Source organism: Phyllopteryx taeniolatus, chromosome 20 (genome assembly GCF_024500385.1).
Source record: "Phyllopteryx taeniolatus isolate TA_2022b chromosome 20, UOR_Ptae_1.2, whole genome shotgun sequence".
Taxonomy (NCBI): Eukaryota; Metazoa; Chordata; class Actinopteri; order Syngnathiformes; family Syngnathidae; genus Phyllopteryx; species Phyllopteryx taeniolatus.
The window spans coordinates 7,750,928-7,771,143 of NC_084521.1; the positions used below are offsets into that span (position 1 = coordinate 7,750,928).

At 39.1% G+C, this 20,216-nt stretch overlaps 1 protein-coding gene across 2 annotated transcripts; it reads left to right on the top strand.

The window, feature by feature from the left end:
• The first annotated feature begins 3,879 nt into the window (after positions 1 to 3,879).
• LOC133470367 (phospholipid phosphatase-related protein type 5-like) lies at positions 3,880 to 19,739 on the top strand. Of its 2 annotated transcripts, XM_061758691.1 has the most exons (7): positions 3,880 to 4,130; positions 4,209 to 4,397; positions 8,998 to 9,130; positions 12,593 to 12,843; positions 14,287 to 14,463; positions 14,683 to 14,817; positions 16,546 to 19,739. In XM_061758691.1, the coding sequence occupies exons 1-7, from the start codon at positions 4,095 to 4,097 to the stop codon at positions 16,573 to 16,575; spliced, it is 951 nt and encodes a 316-aa protein (XP_061614675.1). In that variant the 5' UTR covers positions 3,880 to 4,094; the 3' UTR covers positions 16,576 to 19,739. The 2 variants fall into 2 exon arrangements, with proteins under 2 accessions (XP_061614675.1, XP_061614676.1); XM_061758692.1 differs by having other exon boundaries at positions 3,883 to 4,397.
• Positions 19,740 to 20,216: the final 477 nt, after the last annotated feature.

The following is a 20,216-nucleotide window of genomic DNA, read 5'->3' on the forward strand; positions in this document are numbered from 1 at the left end:
AGAAGGGAGGGGGAAGCAGTCAAATGTGTTTTTTTTAAGTGTGTGAAATAAAACTAAAACAATAATAATTGCTTTAAATCAATAAAAATCAGTTTTCTATGAGACCTTCGGGGGGCAGGCATTTGCCTGTGTTTGCCTAATGGTAAGTTCTTCCCTATTTGTGGTATTTTGGTGGATGTGATTGAAGTTACATTTGGCTGTACATACTACATATAATATTTGCTGTCAATTATAGCAAGCCGATAGCTGGCCACCAAATGATGTGACCCATGAACAATACATTGCATTTTGATGTAATATTAGCTCACAGCAGAGCATGTCGTGACACAAACATGAAAAAGGGCAACACCAGTGGAAAATGAACTGCAGCTCTTTGTGAGAAGAAAGCTGAGGACAAGGCTCCCATCAGTGAGTTATGAAAGAGAGCTGAATTAGTTGCCACCAGTTTCACAGGTGAAACTAACTGCAACATATGACAGAAGGCCTGTGCCCTGGAGTGCATTCGCACCAGAGGAAGTAGTGCGAAGTAATACGATGCGATGAACAGTGGGAACCGTATGGAAAAGTTCTCAATGAGACAAGATTTAGGTCATTTGGGGTCATTACACAACATGGAAATACAGGAGACACCTGTTGAAGATACCGCAAGACAAACAATTCAAAATGTCAAACACAGAAAGATAAAACAGGCAGAATGTTCAGATGTACAGAAAAAAAGTGCAAATGGCTGTTTAAGAGAAATTATATGTAGCTTGAAGACTACACTTGGAATTAGAAGAAAAACTTGGGTAGAATATATTTTACTGCAAAGCCGTGATTTTAAGTGAAACGTCTTTAACAAGTGACAAGTTATCATTTGAAAAGGGGAGATGTATTGATAAGTGTGGTGTGCTGTATATCCCCCAGATGGCAGTAATGACAAGGGGATGGAGTTCCATAGCCAGTTGTTCAGAGGAAAGCGGAAATAAAGGATTCTGACAGCGTGACTGATAAATACATAATACTACATACACCTTGAGAAAGAAGGTTGGTGGAGGAGCTGGAGTTGTTGATGTGGATGAATTGCGTTCTGTTAGTGAGGTAGGATCTGAACTGAGAGAGGGCTGTGTCAGAGTTATGGAATCGGGTTTACAGAGAGAATTGAATGCTTGATTGTTTCAAAAGCAATTCTGAGGTCAAGCTTGATGAGAAGGATGAGGTGTCCAGAGTCGACAGAAATGAGAACTTATTTGTGTCTTTCAGAAAGGCTGTTTCGGGGAAGTATTGTGCTCTCAATCCAGATACAAATGTCTCAAACAGATGAGGAGGTGGGTGGCAACAAAGCCCTCTAGAATTTTTGATAGAGATTGGAGATAGGACAGAAGGTGTTTATGATGTCCTGGTTGAGTCTAGGTTTTTTGAGCATTGGTGTGATTGCGCCGAGTTTCAGGGATTCTGCGACTGAGCCAGATTTGAGGGAGACGTGGCTGATATTGGAGATGAGAGGGAAGAGTGATGGAAGACATGACTTGACAAGTGACAAGGGGATGAGGTTGAGAACTGATGCAGGACATCTCACGCCTGAGGTAATTTCAATGAGTTTCAAAGTACTTAATAGTCAGCCACACTGTTCTATGTTTAAGAAAAAGTGAACTCCCAAAGTTGCCATTTTCTTGCGGTTCTCCTGTGGAATTGTCCAACCAACCAAATCCTTCACCCTCACTATTAAGGACCAGATTACTCTTCCCTTTGACAAAGGCTACAGTCAGGACTAACTTAAGGCTTCTCCTTAGTGAAACTGCCATAGGCTAAGACTACTGTTTACTCGATGTTTCATCATCTTTCCATCCAATTCCTCTACCTTTTGTCTCTCTTGCCATACGGAAAGTGCCATGATTGAAACTGTTGCTGTGAACCGGCACTGTATAAACTGAACTGAGCTTCTAGGACATAACACGGTGACTACAGGGTGGAATCCACTTGTTTCCTTTGTGTGGATCTCAGCCAAAAATCTCCACCATTCCTGTCAACACAATTTTAATTCAAGAAGCACCACTATTTTTATTCAAGAACGCTGCGGAAAGTGTTTTCACATCAGTGGATCATGAGAATGAATATTTTACTCAGCAGGATGCGCCAGATAAGTGGGGACTGCTTAAAACATGCGACTTAGACGTTCACTCCTCTGTTGCTGTGCTATTAATCTGTATTTACACGCGATAATGAAATCAATCTGTCTGTTTATATGCTTGAACTAGCCAGTAATATTTTGTTCAATTTCTTCTTTGAAAAATAAAACACAAAAAAAAACTACTCCTGTTCCTCCTGCTTAGTTCTGTGTACGAAAATTTTGATGTAATTTGTGTGGACTGAGAAATTATTGATATGCTTCCAATGTGATGTGTGGGCTTGCGAGCCTGGATGATTTTGTATGCCTTGTTGTGTGATGAATTCTATGTATCTGGGTCATACTGCTGCCTTTGGCATGGTAGTGGTCCAAACCACAGTGTAGGCATTTCTTATCTCTTGACCAATGCCTTTATTCCTTACTACGTCCTGGCAGCTGTATTTTTTATTTTTGGTAATCTTTGATTAATTTCATAGGTATTGTAGTGGAAATAAAGAGATCACTATTCGGTTTATTGTGATTGTTTGAGGAATATTTTGGTCAGCGACCCTTGACTTGTACGAGATGTATACGTTTAGAGCTTTCAAAGTTTTCCAATTATGGAAAATGACCATTGCGTCCGATGACACGTCTTCAGTATTCTCTTTGCGAGGGATATTAACTTAACATGGTTGCTTTGATCACTAAAATGACCAATTTACTCTTTCAATGCAAATAAAGAGGAGCCACTACACTTACACTAGCCCCCCAAAAATCCTTGGTTCTTAAAGGGCTCGTCAATAGCAACTGAGATTAATGTACGTACTACCAAGTACACAAGAGTGGAAAAAAAGATAAGTTACCAAAATAAAACCATTAACAACTTGCATCGCTACATAACCAACGATGTTCAGTCATCCCAAATTTTTGTCCACAGAATATTTCTCCAAAAGTCATGGGGATCATCAAGATGGTTTGTGGCAAATGTGTGATGAACCATTGCATTCTGTTTTTGGGTTTGTTTTTCTTTTTGTCAGTAATGGTTTTCACTTTGGAACTCTCCCGTGGATGCCATTTTTGCCCCGTGTCTTTCTTATTGTTAAGTGGCTGCTGGGTCCTGTAGTTCTTTAGATGTCATTGTGGGTTCTTTTGTGACCTCCTGAATGAATGAGTTGTTGTTGCACTCTTATGGTAATTTTGACGGGCTGACCACTCCTGGGGAGGTTCACCACCCTTCCCATTTCTCTCCATTTGTGGATAATTAATGGCTCTTACTGCGGTTCGCTGGAGTCACAATGACTTGAAAATGGCTTTGTGACCTTTTTCAGACTGATATAGACTTCAATCACTTTGTTTCTCTTAAAATTCTTCAGCAAATGTTTCTTGTCGAGATCCTGAAGCCTACTCCTCTTTGACTGACAGGGACTACTGAAGAGATTTCTTTAACTCAGCTCTCGAAAATGTGTGGTTAATCAACATTAACTCATGATTTAAAGGGGGCGATTACTTTCTCACGTAGGGCCAGATAGGTTTGGATTAAAGTGTGTTGACTATATTGCTCAAGCCATTCTCCAGCTTTGGAGGGGAAGAAATCCTGCTGCTGGCCATGGAATAGGGATTATTTGTCTTGCACCGAATACAATCAGGGTTTCGAAGGCTAAAACATATCTTGGCAAAGCTTAGAACATTCTACATACTTCTACTTTCTCTCTCTCTCTCTCTCTCTCTCTCTCTCTCTCTCTTTCTCTCTCTCATATGTAAAGGAGGTGGGCGGTGGCCACCGTGGGGAAGCATCCTCCTTTGGACATGCATTACACACTTTCAAAATGCTTTATACGCTCATACACACCCATTCGCTCTCCCTCCCTTCGTCTACGACAAAGTATCCCCCTCTCTTTTTCTCCCACCCCCACACATGTTCACTGGTTGTAGCTGAGAGAGAGAGACAGAGCAAATTAGGGTTCGGGAGCCATCACGAAAGGGGCTCGTCATGTAAAGCTGAGCCGCCATGAACCGCTGCCAGAATGGAGGAGGGGGACGCAGGGTAGAAGAGAGAAAGAAATAGAATTCTTTTAAAATTTAATGTCTGTTATTGTACGTTTGCATCATGTTGTACTTTCAGTTGGTGATCATGGCTGGGACCGTTATGCTGGCCTATTACTTTGAGTACACTGATACCTTCAGTGTGCATGTGCAGGGATTCTTTTGCTACGATACTACCTACACCAAACCCTACCTTGGACCGGAGGACCACAGCGCCATCCCTCCCATCCTGCTGTATGCCGTAGTAGCCGTGTTGCCAACACTGCTGGTGAGTCTCTGCTTCATCAGTTAAATGAAGTTAGCTGGGAAAAAATGGATCCAAATCAGATGAAAGATGCAATCTTAAATCGCTGTTTTAGTATGTCCTGTAAAATGTACCGAAGTAAAAATAGCAATTCCCTTCGATTGAGCTCGAAGCACGAGAGAATCAAAATTATGATGAGCAATGTGATTGAGTGCCTACTATGTTCTTGGTGATGTCATTTCCCTTGGCATCACAGCAATATTATTGCTTTTGGCTTCTGAGCTTGAGCTGCAATTAGAACTGCTAATATTATTAACTACAGATTGTAATAGGTGGTATGATGTTCCAAGGATACCATGATGTCACTGCTGCATTTTCTTTCTTGCTTGCTTTTTGTAATAAACCCGTTCTACTATGGCAAACAAATGCGTGGAACCTTTGAGCTCAAAGATGCATTTTGGAAAAAATAAAAATAAATAAAAAAATAAAGAAAAAAAAATCAACCACTGCTGTTATCAATGGTAATGCTGGATGGAATCTTACTGACGTGATTGTTTGCCTGCGTAACGTAACTTTAGGAGTATGTATATTCTTATCAGATTCTTCTTCTCTTAACAACCCTTGTTGAAGCTGCTCCATTTTTTGGAATAATCACATGACATTAAATGCTATGGTGTTGTTTAGTTCATATAGAGTAATACTTTGATGTGATTGAACAGTTTGGGAAAATAATACAATTGTATATATATATATATATATACACACACACACACACACATATTCATATATATATATTTACCAATACTGCAATTGTGATTTAGCATAATATTTTGGGAGAAGCTTGTTATCTTCTGCAAACACAAGAAAGTCAAAATATAAACAATTATTTCTTTTAGGCCAAGCTTCCATGTTATGATGAAATGAGATTAATTGAAGCATGAATGGTTATGCCTAACATTTCTTCTGTCGAGGCCATTTTCAAAGATATCAAAGAATTCAAAGCTTGGCGTGGCTGAAGATGTTTACTGCAGCCCTCGCTCTCGCTCGTTAGTCTTGTTAGCGTGTTTTCTTTCTTTTTCTTTTTTTAAGTGAAGTCTTTGCGATTTGAAAAAATGGGATTATTTTCCATTGTGATGTCAGTTTGAGCTCAAATAATTGTTCATACCTACTTTGATAACACTGGAATAGTCAAGTTAGTGCTTTTTGTATGACTTAAAATGCACTTCAAAACATACAGTACCTTTGTTCCTGGTTCACACTGGCATCTTTAGATGAGAGGAAACTGATACCTACGTAAGTGAATCAGTACTGTTAAATATTACGTAATTTCCGAATGTTTTCTGCCGTCACTATTAAGCTACTAGATGTCTTGGATCCATGCAGCCTTCAAATTAACCAAACTGCGTAAGAATGACCCTGTCAGTGGACTAAGTCCTCAGGTGGTCTCAGTTTGCATCTGATTTCTGAACATTCACACTAAATGAAATGCACTCAGAGCATGTCAGGAGAGTTTCTTTCAACCAAACCAAAAGTGACATGTAAACAACATAGTTTTATACCTCTCTGTCGCAATGTTTTCAGACATAGATTAAAGTGTGCTGGATGTTCAAGGGCTTGATCACGTGGAAATCGCAAAGACAAGCAGAAGACAAGGAAAAATGCTTTGTTTTAAAATCCTTTGCTTACGATGAGCTACTACGTCAACAATTCCCCACAACTCAGCAGCATATGCTCTCTCATTTGAGGCATTCTCAAGTTGGAGCTGATAGAGGAGAATTTGCGATGAGATGCCTCACATACTGTCAACTTGTTATGCTACCAAATACTGCCACTTTGTGTGGTGTTAAATAAATTTGCCACACAGCAGAGAGACTGTATTTCCCCTCCCCCGTCAATTTCACATTATCATGGCGGAGGGGTTTGCATGTCCCGACGACTGATCCTAATAGCACAGTTGTTTTGGGTGCTTTAAGCAAGGGTGGAGGGACCAGACAACAAGACCCCTAAAGACATCAAATGATGATGACAAAAGTTGGATTTGGCTGTCCCTCATGTAGGCGTAGTTCACCCATTCGCCCTCTGGCGTACAACCGGTGTCAAACTTTGGTCCATCTTCAACCAAATCTAAGACCACGGTCCTTAGCTAGAATAGAAGTCAGCGATGAGATCCTGGCCAAATTGGAGCAGTTTTAGTATCTTAGGGTCTTTATTCAGGAGTGAGTCAAGAACGGATTGGTAAATTGACAGGCAGATCAATGGAGTGTCGGCAGTGATATGGATTTCGCATCATTCTGTCATGGTAAAGTCGATAGGCCAAGCCCTCTATTAACAGTTCGATGTACGTTCCCACCCTCACCTATGGTCATAAAATGTAGACAGTGAAACAAAAAAATCAACACTACCGATACAACTGTTCGAAATGAGTTTCCTTCGCTGGGTGTCTGAGCTCTAACTTAGAGATAGGGTGATTAACTCAGTAATTTGGAGGTGGGGGGGACCCAGGTATCTAGTAGGAAGCCTAATGATCGCCTCGCTGGTTAATTTGTCTCTTGGACTGTGAGATCTGGCCTTAAGGCTGCTGTCCCTGTGACCCGACCTCAAATAAAAAGATGAGGATGAAGAGATGCAGGCATATCATTTCCAACAACACAAAAACCTCTACATCCTGCTTTTTTTTTTTTTTTTCCATCATTTGAGTTATTTCTCGTGAAAGCAAGCCAGCCAAATATCACAGTGACTGTCCCACATTGCCTAAATATCTCTTGAATCACAAATTAATGATGCTACAGTAATTTTTGAATGTTCTTTCATTAGTTCCGCCAATTACAAGAATCCGAAAGCACTGTACCTTGAATACAAGCTTTGTGCTCGGTGCAAGTCACTGAACACAGCACAGTCACTGTCAGATAGAGAACGGATAACTAAGAATGTACTGTATATATACAATCTACAGTTATACACGACTGGCAAAACGTTTCCAGGTGAAATTTCAAGAACTTGCTGAACATGAGCTGAACGGCAAAATGTACTTGCTTGATCCATCGATCAACTAATATATTTCTGAGAGTTCACTCCTATGCCTTATTCTGTTGCATCTACACATGCTAATGAGAACACTCCTCGCATTTTTGTAAATATTTAATTAAATCTTTTCATGGAACAACACTGAACAAAACAACACTTTGCTACAATGTAAAGTAGTCAGTGTACTGTTTGTAAAACAGTGTCAATGGAGTCTACCCTCAAAATAACATTATCCTCCACCGGAGAAAGAGAGAGATGCTCAATGACACAGTGGACGTGATTGCTGTGCTCAATCCACCGACAACACGGGAGATGTGGCATCTGGCGCCAAACGCGAAGCTCAGCAAAAACACCCGGAGCACAGCGTCTTTGACAGCAGTTTACTCACACAGTTCATCAGCAGTCCAAATATGCACAGTCCGGCTTTTCAGCTCTTTCTGTCAGGTCAGCGTCGAGCTGTGACTCTTAAGCTTCTCTCTTCCTCTCCGGTCCGCATCTCCCCAGAGCAGCCTGATGATTACCCGATGATAAACGTGTGGAATTGAACTCACATCCTCATCTCCTATGCCGTTCCCCTCACCATTCAGTCACAGCAGCTGCTAAAACCACTCCGCCGCCACCACAGACATTAGCTGCATCAATGATTTTCTTGGTGGAATGGGAAGTCTTCTTCTTTACCGCAATGATTTGAATGTGTGAAGTGTCAGTTGAAAGGAAGTCGCTTGGCCTTAATTGTACTTAATTCTGCCTGCGGAATGATTTTAAATTCTTTTGAAAGAAAATCGAAAAATACCTCAACCTTTTGTGGTCGATCTGGCGACGCAAGCCTGGGCACAACAAGTTTTTGTCTGTGTTTCAGTTCAGGTCAGAGCTACTCACTCACTTTCTGCCACCTACTATAAAGGTATCCTGGCTTCTAACGTTTACAAACATTCTGAAATGTTCTATATTGTCTGCTAGGGACACACTGTTTTAGAAACAATAGTTTAAGCGATACACTTGATAATTGAGACTCAGACAATGTGTTTGTTGCCGTTTATATTGTATTCCATCCACTCTTCTGCTCACCCTTATTAGACAAATTGTCTTTGTCTAAAAGGAGAAAAGTGGATTTGAAATATTTCGAACTTTGCAGTTTTTCACTCACCCTTTTCAGTCAAAGCTTCTGGTGTGCCTCTTGACACCCAACTAAAAAGAACTGATTTGCAATGCCATTCAGATTTGAAGGACAAACTTGCCTCAGTAGACTTGAACACATTTCCGCAGTACCTCCATGAACACTTTTTCCTGCAGGTACAGCTGATATCATAACATAGTAAATCACAGTATATGAAATTCCACATAATTAAATATTACTATTATTGCTGGGAAAACATTGTAATAATATTGCGCTGCGGGTTATGTCCATGCTAAAACTTTATGAGCTTAACTTTTACAGTACAATGTTTTGACCTTGGCAGAAATTGTCTCTTGGGAGATTTTAGTGCTCCTGCCTCATAAAAATAAGAAATTTGCATTGACAAGCAGTTGCATTTTCTTTTCGATAAACAAAGTGTCTACATGTAAATGTTGTCTTTTGTCTGACTTTCATTTCTACCAGATCACAATAACAGAGACGGTGCTATTCCTGGTCCAGTATACATCTAAAGAGTTTGACAATTCAGAGAAGACTGTGGCCACAGGAGACTGCTGTTATCTCAACCCGCTAGTGCGCAGGACCTTTCGTTTCCTTGGTATGTGACATGTTTGAGATTTCCTTACACGCCCAAATCTATAAATTGTATGCAATGAGACATTTTCCATTCAGTTTTACAAGAATCCTCTGGGGGCACTTGCCTGAACAGCCAGGTGTCTGGAACATTTCCCAGTACAACATTCACTCTGGTGTACCCTAACATACTGTACATAACTCCCAAAAAGTTAGGGATATTTGATTTTGGTTGAAATTTCAGGATGATGTACAGTCCTATAACCTTTGCAAGTGAACTTAATTTGACCTTGTCTAAACCTTTGAATGCACACCCAACTCCAATTATTTCAGTACACACAGTGTACAACTTTCTGTTCTCGAACAAGGAGCTTAACAGCAAAATTCACAACAGGTGAATAGTATACAGTATACAATATTATGTTGACCTTGTGTGGATTTGTAAAAATCTGAAATACATTCAAATGTATGTACCCTATTCATGTTTTAAGAAAAAAAAAAAACGATTGAAGATATATAATCATTGCACCATGGAAAAAGAACAACTCGAATAAATATTTCATATGAGATACTTCAGTGTGCATATGTGATCACATTATGGTGGTCTCCTGTTGTTTTTCTTTTCATAAAGCAGAACAAAAGCCTTATGCATTGACTGCATATTGGATGGTGACTCTTAGCAGAGTGTGCGTTTTGTAATGAATCGAAAAGAAAGCTGTTCTAAGCCTGAGAAAATTAGGTTTGATCCTCTGCCACTGTTTGAAAATTGTACACTGGTAAATAACATAAGACTTTAGTCATTCAGTATGTTTGAGACAGGATGTTCTCATCTAATCCTTATTAGTAAATTGCGTTTTTGTTACTGATATAATTGATTTACTGTTTCAGCAGGCATACTGTACATAGATACAAGAATGTTTCGGAACTTGCATGAAAACTGCTGATTTCCACAAAACTTTGTGGTGGGTTGGGTCATGGCCAAAGAACAACCTGCTCAATGTTTCCTTGAAATTGTTTTAACTGCCACTCTGCTGTTTATCTGTGTTGCATGCAGGCTCTCAATAATAATTCACGTCACAGGGATCTACTCAGAAAGTTCAGCCCTTACAAATTGGGATACAGCGAACCGTGTATGTATATATATTTGCGGTTCCGCATTCCTAAATTTGCCTATTGACAATACGACTCGTATAAAAATATTGCGAATAGCTGGAGTTCACGCAACTGTCACCTTCAGAATAAGATACAGTGGCACCTTGAAATACGAGTGACCCAACATACGAGATCAAAGTTGCTTAACTTGCGAGCAAAAATTTGAGAAACAAGCAGTGAACTCATCTGAACTCACTTCACAGCAAGCAACATTTTGGCAGATCATGAACACGTCTTCAGAAAAGAAGCTTCAAACTGTTTACTGCCACTCCCATATGAGGTCAGAATAGAACATAAACCAATCACATACATCTTCAGAGCACAGATGGACTAACGAATATTGTCCGTGATAACCCGCTAAGCAATGGCTATTTGAACAGAAACAGTGGAGCAACACATGTAGGCAGACAATGTAACAATACTCACAGGCATATTGTATATACTCTTTAAAAACGAGTCACATAATTGCACCTTACTGAAGACCGTCTCCTTCTATATATCCGTTTATCTGTATAATATTGCCCCCAGGTGGCCAAAGTGCATACACCAGAAGGAGCAGCACAATGTCCACTGAACTGAATTCAAAAAGTAAAAAGTACAATATTATAGTGCGCTATTTTTCTTATTAAAAAGTTTTTGTTTGTTTGTGTTTTTAGGAGGCTGAGCCAGATTAATGGGATTTCAGTTCATTTTAATGGGGAAAGGTGGTTAGAGTGTTTTAAGTTATGAATGTGGTCACGGAACAAATTAAACTCGTATCTCAAGGCACCACTGTATTGTGTACAATGTGTATGAGCGTATTATACGCTTATGTTGATCTACTCACTTTTAAAAGCTGCACATGTGAACCACGTACAGTACTTCATTTCATTATTAAATACTTGTTCTACACTATGTGGGAAGGAAACACAGTGCTCCTGCAGCTTTATTCAATCAGACGAACTGAATTATGTTCATGCCCTAATAAGCAATTTCAGAGGTGAAGGATGGCAAGCTAGAAAGCAGCAGTCATCCGTAAAACACAAAGCGCCCACATCGCCACGTTCGTGTCAGGGGGGGAAAGTAGGACAGAATTAGAACGATGAGCCTCTGCTGCAAGTGAGTCACACGAGGCTTGGCAAAAGCCATTTCATGCTTGTTAAAAATTGACCTGTCAACATCTGGAGCCTCACATTACTGCGGTGATAACGAATAATTAAGAAAATGTGCACACATTTGAAAACAATATGCACGGGATAAGGGGCATTTTTGATGGAATGGATTATGGTAACTGTTGAGTATGTCAGAAGAGGAATGTTTACTTGGTGTCCCCGTAGACAGATCGTAGGTCAATACAAAGGCCGTTTCTCGGGGAATATAGCGGAAAAAGGACAGCAACTGACTAAATTTTCCGTTTTCTACCAATTATGTCAGTTCAAATCCCATTCATCATTTACAAGCATCGGCAAGATTTTTCTAAATCTTCACATATAGCATATTTTGAAGTAAACATCATCGAAAAACACAAATTTACAATTTACCACTAACACACAATATGGGTGAATCCAACAATTTCCTTATGTTTTCAGGGCAGACTTGAGAAAAATAAGCAAAGATATATTTTTAATCCTGCTAAGATATCGTGTTACAGCTACATTCTGAAGAAACAAGACAAGAGAACTGGGCACAAACTGAAAGACGAGCATTCATAAGCAGCTGATTTACATTACATGCACCCCGTCCTCTGAGTGACTTCCCACATTCATACAGTTGAGGCCACAATTAATGATATAGAACCCATTTTAGGCCTGTTAGACAAATATATACCTACCTACCTCTGCACTGATAAAATATATTCTATATTGATCATAATCTGGTATACAGGATAAGAGAGTAGACCTTGTTCCTTTCTCTCTGATATTTTATTATCACTTTGCTGTGAGACAAAGCAAGATGTCTGTGTTTGGGGGGCAATTGCATGAGGCAGATGATAACTGCCAGTTCATGTGTGTATCTACGACCTCGCCTAAGGAGAAATAGACAGACGATTCTACCACTGTGTCACAGTGGTTGCGGATTTATTGAGCTAAGACGAGGCACTGATCCTCTCACTGGTGCAACAAGCCCCAGCCGGTGCCAAAAAAAAGGATACAGGCACCACAGTTCAATCACCAATAGTAATTACAACGAGCGCTCTACACACCCGTGTCCGAATTGCATCGTTGTCTTGGCCAACTCTACTGGAATGAGTGCTTTATATTGCCTGCTCAGGAGAATCACAATTTAGGTAAAGGATATAAGCAGATGATACCTTTCTTTCTGTGTATCTGCTCTAAAACTGTCTTTTTCTTACCAGGGGTTTACACCTTTGGCCTCTTCACGGTTGACATCTTTGTCAACGCAGGCCAGGTGGTGACGGGAAATTTGGCGCCCTATTTCATGACCATCTGTAAACCAAACTACACCGCACTGGGTTGCCATCAGGCCCTCCGATATATCAGCCAGCAGGAGGCCTGCACAGGAAACCAGAATGACATCCTGCACGCCCGCAAAACGTTCCCATCCAAGGAGGCTGCCCTCAGCATATATGCTGCACTCTACCTGGCTGTGAGTTACTCCACCCTGCTCCCCAATTTATTGCTTTTCTTCTCAACGCTGTGGTCAGAATGCTTTTCCGATGGATTTACATGTGCTAAGCGTGAAATTAAGCTCTACTTTTAAGACACTGATGTGGACAGACAGGCAAACCTGATTGATACAATTTTGTATCCACCAAACCTTCTCACTGGAGTTGATTCTGCAGACAAAGCAAGGCAAGAGTGCAACAACAGCAAACAGAGGTTATAGCAAGATAAAACCCTAATTCGAAAACAGATGGCGGGAGGCTGCAGGATGTGCGGAATCAGGAATACGTGACCAATACTGAGAAGGACTAGACAAACCACAAGGGGAGGTTTGTCATGGTCGGGTGGAGGCAAAAAGGCAGGTGACCCAAGTACAGGAGAACACACAAGGCAAAGGAGGAATACAGCATCATCTAAAAAAAGGACCTATTTAATTTTTAAAACACCAACCAAAAGTACAGGATAAAAGGATCAAAATTCAAAAACATACTAGAAATTCACGGTTTCTAGATTAGGGTTATGTTACAGCCTTATTTCAAAGCGGATTGAATTATTATTTTTTTGTTGTTGTTTTCAGAATTGTACACACAACCCTCCACGATGACATGCATTTTTCCCGTTATATTTGAACAAATTGATGTATATATTCCTAAAATGCTTCACATTACCCAAGTAATTGGTGAAAGGGTAACTCGGGCAAATTCCAAATCTAAAACTTAGCACAGATATTTGAAAATTGTGTATCTAATACTCGTGTAAAAATACCTACAAATACAAGTTGAAATTTTGTGGCTCATGTTTGTCTCGATTTATCTGCAAAATGTTTTCAGTCTACAAAAATATTTTCACCATTGTTGTGCTGCCGTATATTGTTTCCTTCTTTCACTGTGCATCTTTTTGGGGCTTTTGTGTTGGCAATACTCTTTGATATTATCAATTGGGCATTCCCCCTACATAACCAAGGATTTCAAGCAAGCAAGGATTGCTCCACGTTTGGCCCGCCTCCAGATCCGTGACAAAGTGTGACAAGCAGTTTACAATGCAAAAGCTTTACAAAGTACAGCGTGAGAGCGTGATGATGGTTGACAGCAATGTGCAACACAAAAGCCTGAAAAAGAAGAAAAGCATCAGTGAACAATATTGTAGCAGAATAGTGTCACTTAAATTTACCGGCTTTAGTTGTTAGGTGCCTTTTTAGCGTGTGCGTGCATTGAGTAAATCTAAGCACAGTCACGGATATCAGATATGGGTCACACGAAAGTAGATGCCATTGTAACACAATGAACAAATCAGAATTCGAATACGGTGTATAGCTCTGCAGTGTCATTGTCAATTGAAAATACTCATTTATAATTGCTTATAGATGCCACAAAATGACATCTATCTATCTATGAATGTATGGGTATGTTTTCCCTCTTCCTTTCAGATGTATGTGACATGCACAGTCCAGGTAAAAGGCACTCGCCTTGCCAAACCAGTGTTGTCCCTGGCCCTTGTGTGTCTGGCCTTCCTCACAGGACTGAATCGCATAGCGGAATACCGTAACCACTGGTCGGACGTCATTGCCGGTTTCATGATAGGCACTGCCATTGCCACCTTCTTGGTGAGTTTTTTCTAAAAACAATACATCAAATACATGCACAATATTGTAGAGAATATTGTGATGCAGTAAATTCTTTTTTTTTTTCTTCTTATCCCTGAAGAGTTGTATCTCTTCTAATTATAATGAATATAACTTATACATAACCTCAAAACAACATTTGTTCTTCATAAAAACGTTTTCAATGCACTCAGGAATAAACACTTTTTTTTCTCTGCTTAGGTGGTGTGCGTGGTCCATTTTTTTAAAGGGAAGTTGCTTTTGAATGATGACACATCAATAGAATTGCAAATGAACACAACAATGCTGGGAATGGGCCAAGTAGAAAGCACTCTGGAGAAGTACATCGCCTCACAGGTCAGTATAGCACTTTTCATCAGCTTACTAGTATTAGTTGATGATATTCTTCCAATTTTGTATAATAAAAAGTCATCCAATTTTATATAGCAAATCATGAAACCAATGATTCAATCCTATGGCTCCATTGGCTTCTCCTGGGATGGGCTCAGCAACATTTTGCGATGCAACAAATGAGGACAGCGTCAAAATGAGGTCTCCAGTAAAACTTTGTCTGCCAAAAATGCAAACAAAAGGAGGCTCATCCAACATTCCTTTGAATCCCAATGTTTTCAGTCTACAGCTAAAAAAAAAAAACAAAAAACAAACAGCTAGAAAAAAAGGAATTGCTCTCACTATTCCAATACCTTTGGAGGGTGTGTACAATATGTATTCAGTTTTTCGTGATCACCACTAAACAAACCATCCAGTCAAGCCAAAGAAAGGCTGAGGTTGAAATAATACTGTCCACAATATCACCCTTTGTTTGAAGCACACTTAAGTACAATGTATCCCCCCTTTTCTAACTATTCTTTTCTCCCCCTAAAAGATGCACATTTAATGGATTTATGGTGGAATGCGTGAACACAGTCATTTCAGAGTCCATCTGTGAAAAAAATTCAGTTGTCTGAAGATGAGAGAGAGGAAAAAAAAAAAAAAAAAAAAAAAAAAAAAATCTCACATTAAACTCGGCTATGGTAAGCTCGGTGGAAAATAACCAGCCTAAAAATAGCGCAGCAAGGAAGCCTTGGAGGGAAACTGGCCACACTAAACAAAATGACAGGGATGAAAGAAACATTCCCTAGTTTGTATTCAGATTTATAAAACAAGCTGGACAATTTTTTTGTATTATCAGTGTGTTATGGAATAGCTTTCATCACATTCTGAACTCAGCTTCCAGATGCTACACCCATACAGTACATTTATCAACATCTTATTAAAATTCCCCTTAAAGATACTGACTAAAAGCTAATCAGGTGAGATTTTTGCCAAATAATAACAATATTACCTCACATTATGCATACACGGTGCTATGTTTGTGTGTAGCCACTATGGAAACTCTTATAGAATTTATTTAATATCATTGATGTCCACCATAAGGTTCATATATATATATATATATATATATATATATATATATATATATATATATATATTCTCCCATTTGCGCATAAGTCCTTATGTACACGCCTGGGCTTGCAGAATTTTCATCTACGCGGATTCTCTAGTCCAGACTCCTCACCTTGCTCAAACTGTGAATGAACACGGAAACAGCAATGAGGCATGATTCACTTGACAGCTGAGGCTGGCTTCGAATCATGGAAAGCGAATCGTTCCTGGGACTTGTGAATGTCATTGAAATTCATGAAAAAAGATGAAACACACTTTCAATTTAAAAATGCCTTATGTAGTGGATGCAGTGTGTAGTCGGACAGTGGGGATGTGCTTAGCGCTCCGTCTCCACCTATGAAGGAGAGTATGTTGTTTTTTTTAAAAAAATCTGTATGAAATAAATCCAATAAAAGTAATTTCAGCAGAATACTGTGCTCATGACGGAATGTACGTTTGGAGGTCCATCAATAAAAAAAGGCCATGTACGAACATACTGTCAATCAGTAATCCGAAACTTTTTTTCTGTTTGACAGTTTTAGTTGCATCACATGGGCTTTTTTTTTTTTGGGACGGTCCAGCACACGACATGAGTACACAATACATGAAGTAATATATTTTTCTCTTTGTCTTCCATAGAATCACATCACCTTTGCTGAGGTCACATGACACGGAAGCAGCGGTGAAGCAGATGCACAGGACATCCCCACTTCTCACAATCGATTCCAATTAGCCCAAGTGCAGCTGTAAACCTGTTTTCCTCTCTGTGTCTATGTTTTGTAATATTTTTTTTGTTCTTTTAATCAGACCATTATTATGTACAGCTTTAATCTAATGAAAAAAACTGATATCAAATCTTTATCTATGCACTAAATATATGTTGATGTAAGGGTCTGTCCCTTACCTCCCAAGTGCAGGTGGCTGAAAAGTATTCTTGAGAAGGTACTGAATTGCCAGTGGGTCCTCATGCATCATCAATGTATGAGGCTGTTTACCTTCTTTTCATGGCAACATTGCAATCATCATCATGTGATGAATGGGGCAACACTGCACCCTTTAAGATACACAAATAAGGACTGGAATGAAAGCAAATTGTGTAGAGATTGCATGTTTCAGAGAATCTCTCTATACTTTTTGTGCTCATTTATTCATTCATATTTTTGACAATTTTTTCAGCGAGGCGACAGAGTCAGACAAGAGGGTTTGGAACAAGCACTGCAGTTCATTGTGGTCCCATAGGGACTGAGCCCTCGGGCGAGTAGTGAAGATTTGCGACTAATTAGCACCCCACACCCCAAAAATTTACAAATGCCTCCAGATAAATACGCAAAACACTACTTTTCTATTATACAGGGCAATGGGCTGTCTCAATGAAGCTCTTTCCCTCAGGTCAACATAGTTCCCCAGGCATCACGATGGAGCCAAAGCAATACTTTTATATTAGGCAAAAAAAATCAAATTGGGTAGTTTTTCAGCAAATGATAGAAGATAGGTTCCTAAAAATCTGTGAGTAGCAAATTGCAACTATGCAGGGGAACACTGTACAGTATATATTTTTTCCATTCTGGTAGAAATCTGTCTCATCACTGCTGAATATTTCTGGTGTATAAATTACATCCCATAATGAACAAATTAACACTCGGAGCCTGCTGTCTTGCTCAAGGGCAGTTTGACAGTTCTCTAGAAACGGACAAGATCTCTCAAACAACCAGTAACAACTTTCATATTGTTTCATGAGGTATCTCCCAATAGTCAATATGTACTTGTAGCGTTGTGTACGTTATCCTTTTTCTTTACACTCCAACTAGTGTTTGCCAACCTGTGAAATTAACATTATACAGTGACTCTGGGGTGATATTCAAATTATACATGAGATTAGAGCTTTTTTGAAAGAGACAGTTGAGAATATTATCAGAACAGAGTAAAATAGAATGAACATTCTTTCGTCTACCAAGCTCAACAACTTTACAACACAGCCAAGGTCAAACCTCTCTATATTGTCTTACAAAACCCTAATTACTCCGCTTTCATTGTTCAGTTATCATTGTAGTTAGAAGCAGAGCATAGTCTTTACAAACCATTGTCAAGAAAATGTGCAAAAGATAATTCATGTCCAAAATACTTTGCACTGAGGTGGCACTTACAATCACATTAGAAAAAACGTTTTTTTTCCAGTGTAACTCTGAGTTTAGGATGTACTGTATGTACAAATAATTGCAGTTGATAATGCAACATAAACATATTTTATTTATCTTTTCTCTCCAAGAAAAGATTAATGTTGCTGGGTGGATAGATGAAATCTCAGGAAGAAAAAAAATCACCAAAAATATTGCTTGATGATAACCACTGATAGTAAAACTTACAAACTAATAAAAAGTATTTCCAAAGACTTTTCTTATCATTTGGATGAACAACAGTTTTAGTCTTATCTATAACCAGAACATGCACTTATGTCATTTTTCGACTTGATAATAATTCAAGTCGAAAAATGACATAAGTGCATGTTCTGTATGCTATTTATTTTAGTAAAATGTTTACATACAGTGGCGGCATGGTGGAAGACTTGTTAGCACATCCGCCTCACATTTCTGTGGACCGGAGTTCAAATCCGGCCTCGCCTGTGTGGCGTTTGCATGTTCTCCCCGTGGCCCCCCCTTTCTCCGGTTTCCTCCCACATCCCAAAAACATGCATGGTAGGTTGATCGAGGACTCTAAATTCTCCGTCGGTGTGAATGTGAGTGTTAATGGTTATCTGTTTATATGTGCCCTGCGATTGGCTGGCGACCAGTTCAGGGCGTACCCCGCCTCTCACCCAAAGATAGCTGGGATAGGCTCCAGCACACCCACGACCCTAGTGAGGATAATCGGTATGGAAATGGGTGGATGGGTTACATACATAAAGATGAAACGCTAGTGGTGGGGGGACATACTAGGTCTATCTGGATAAAATAAATGTAAAGATTTTAAGATTCAAAGTAGAAAGGAAACGCAATAAACCACAAAATGAAAGGTTATCCATCAGTTTATGGGCTGAGTAAATAAACATTAGAAAAAAATAAAATAATAATAATTTCCGTAATCCATGTTATCCCCTTTCAGTTGTTTTCTGTTTTAGTGGACATGAGGTAAATTTTTCTAGATGTAACGAAATGGATTCAATTAACTTTTGTGTGGTCATGTTGCAAATGAAATGACATACAATATATGAACTTGAAATATTTAAATTTCAAGCCTAAATACCCAAGTGAGATTTTGCTATGTAGCATTAACAGCTCAGGCTTTCTTAATTTTTCATAGCAAACTAAAGTGAAGCTCCAGTCAAGGTTTTTCCCAATGTCACTGAAGCACTTAAAACGAAGTCTAGCTAAGAACTTGCAAATAGTAGAACTTCTTTATGGTTGCAAATATAGAGTTCAGTTGCCTGAAAACAAAAAACACATTTGCTCAAATGTTTTTTATGTTGCACAAGCTATTGCAGTACAGTATGATATATTTCAATGAAAACAGAATTTTACCTGATTAATAACATATAAGTATGCTTTAAGTCACATTTTTATTCAATTACGGTGTAATTTTACTTTTTTTATGACCATGCACTGTTTGACTGCTTCGATCAATATTTCCTTTCATCTCTAGGTCATTGTTTTTTTTCATGTTGCTTTACTAAAATATGGTGGTGTTTTATGGATAGTGACAGTCATTGGTCATTGAATTGTGTAAATATACATTACAATATTACATACAGAAATTGTATGTTTTCTCATATTGTGTGGTTTATATATTTTCACAGTTTTTCACGACCCAGTGAGAATTGTTTCAAATGGATCCTTTTGCATTGATGTTATTCCTCTAGTAACCCATGTTCTTAGTCCCATGTTTGTACACTCTATAAAATATGGGATCATAAAAATTTTTATTAATAAAACCAAATGTTTCAAGAAATTAAAAGTATTGTTTGCAATTCATTCACAAATACTTACGCTATTCTGTATATCATGTAGATTATGCTCTTCTGAAGACGAGGAGCACTTTTAAGTAGTCGGTGAACAGCTGGTATAACAGTGTAACATTTACTGCCCCCTCAAAGTAACTCAACACACAGTCATTCATGTCTAAACTGCTGGCCCCTAAGTGAAAATGTCCAAATTCGACCTATAGTGTCAATATTTTCAGGGGCTTCCATGCACTGCCTTAAAACTCTTGGGCATGCATATTTGCACGGTATGAACAAATTACCTCTCCTTGATATTCAGATATCTGATCACCATTTACAGTGTGTCAGACCAGTTGTAGGCAAGCAGGTTTTTTTG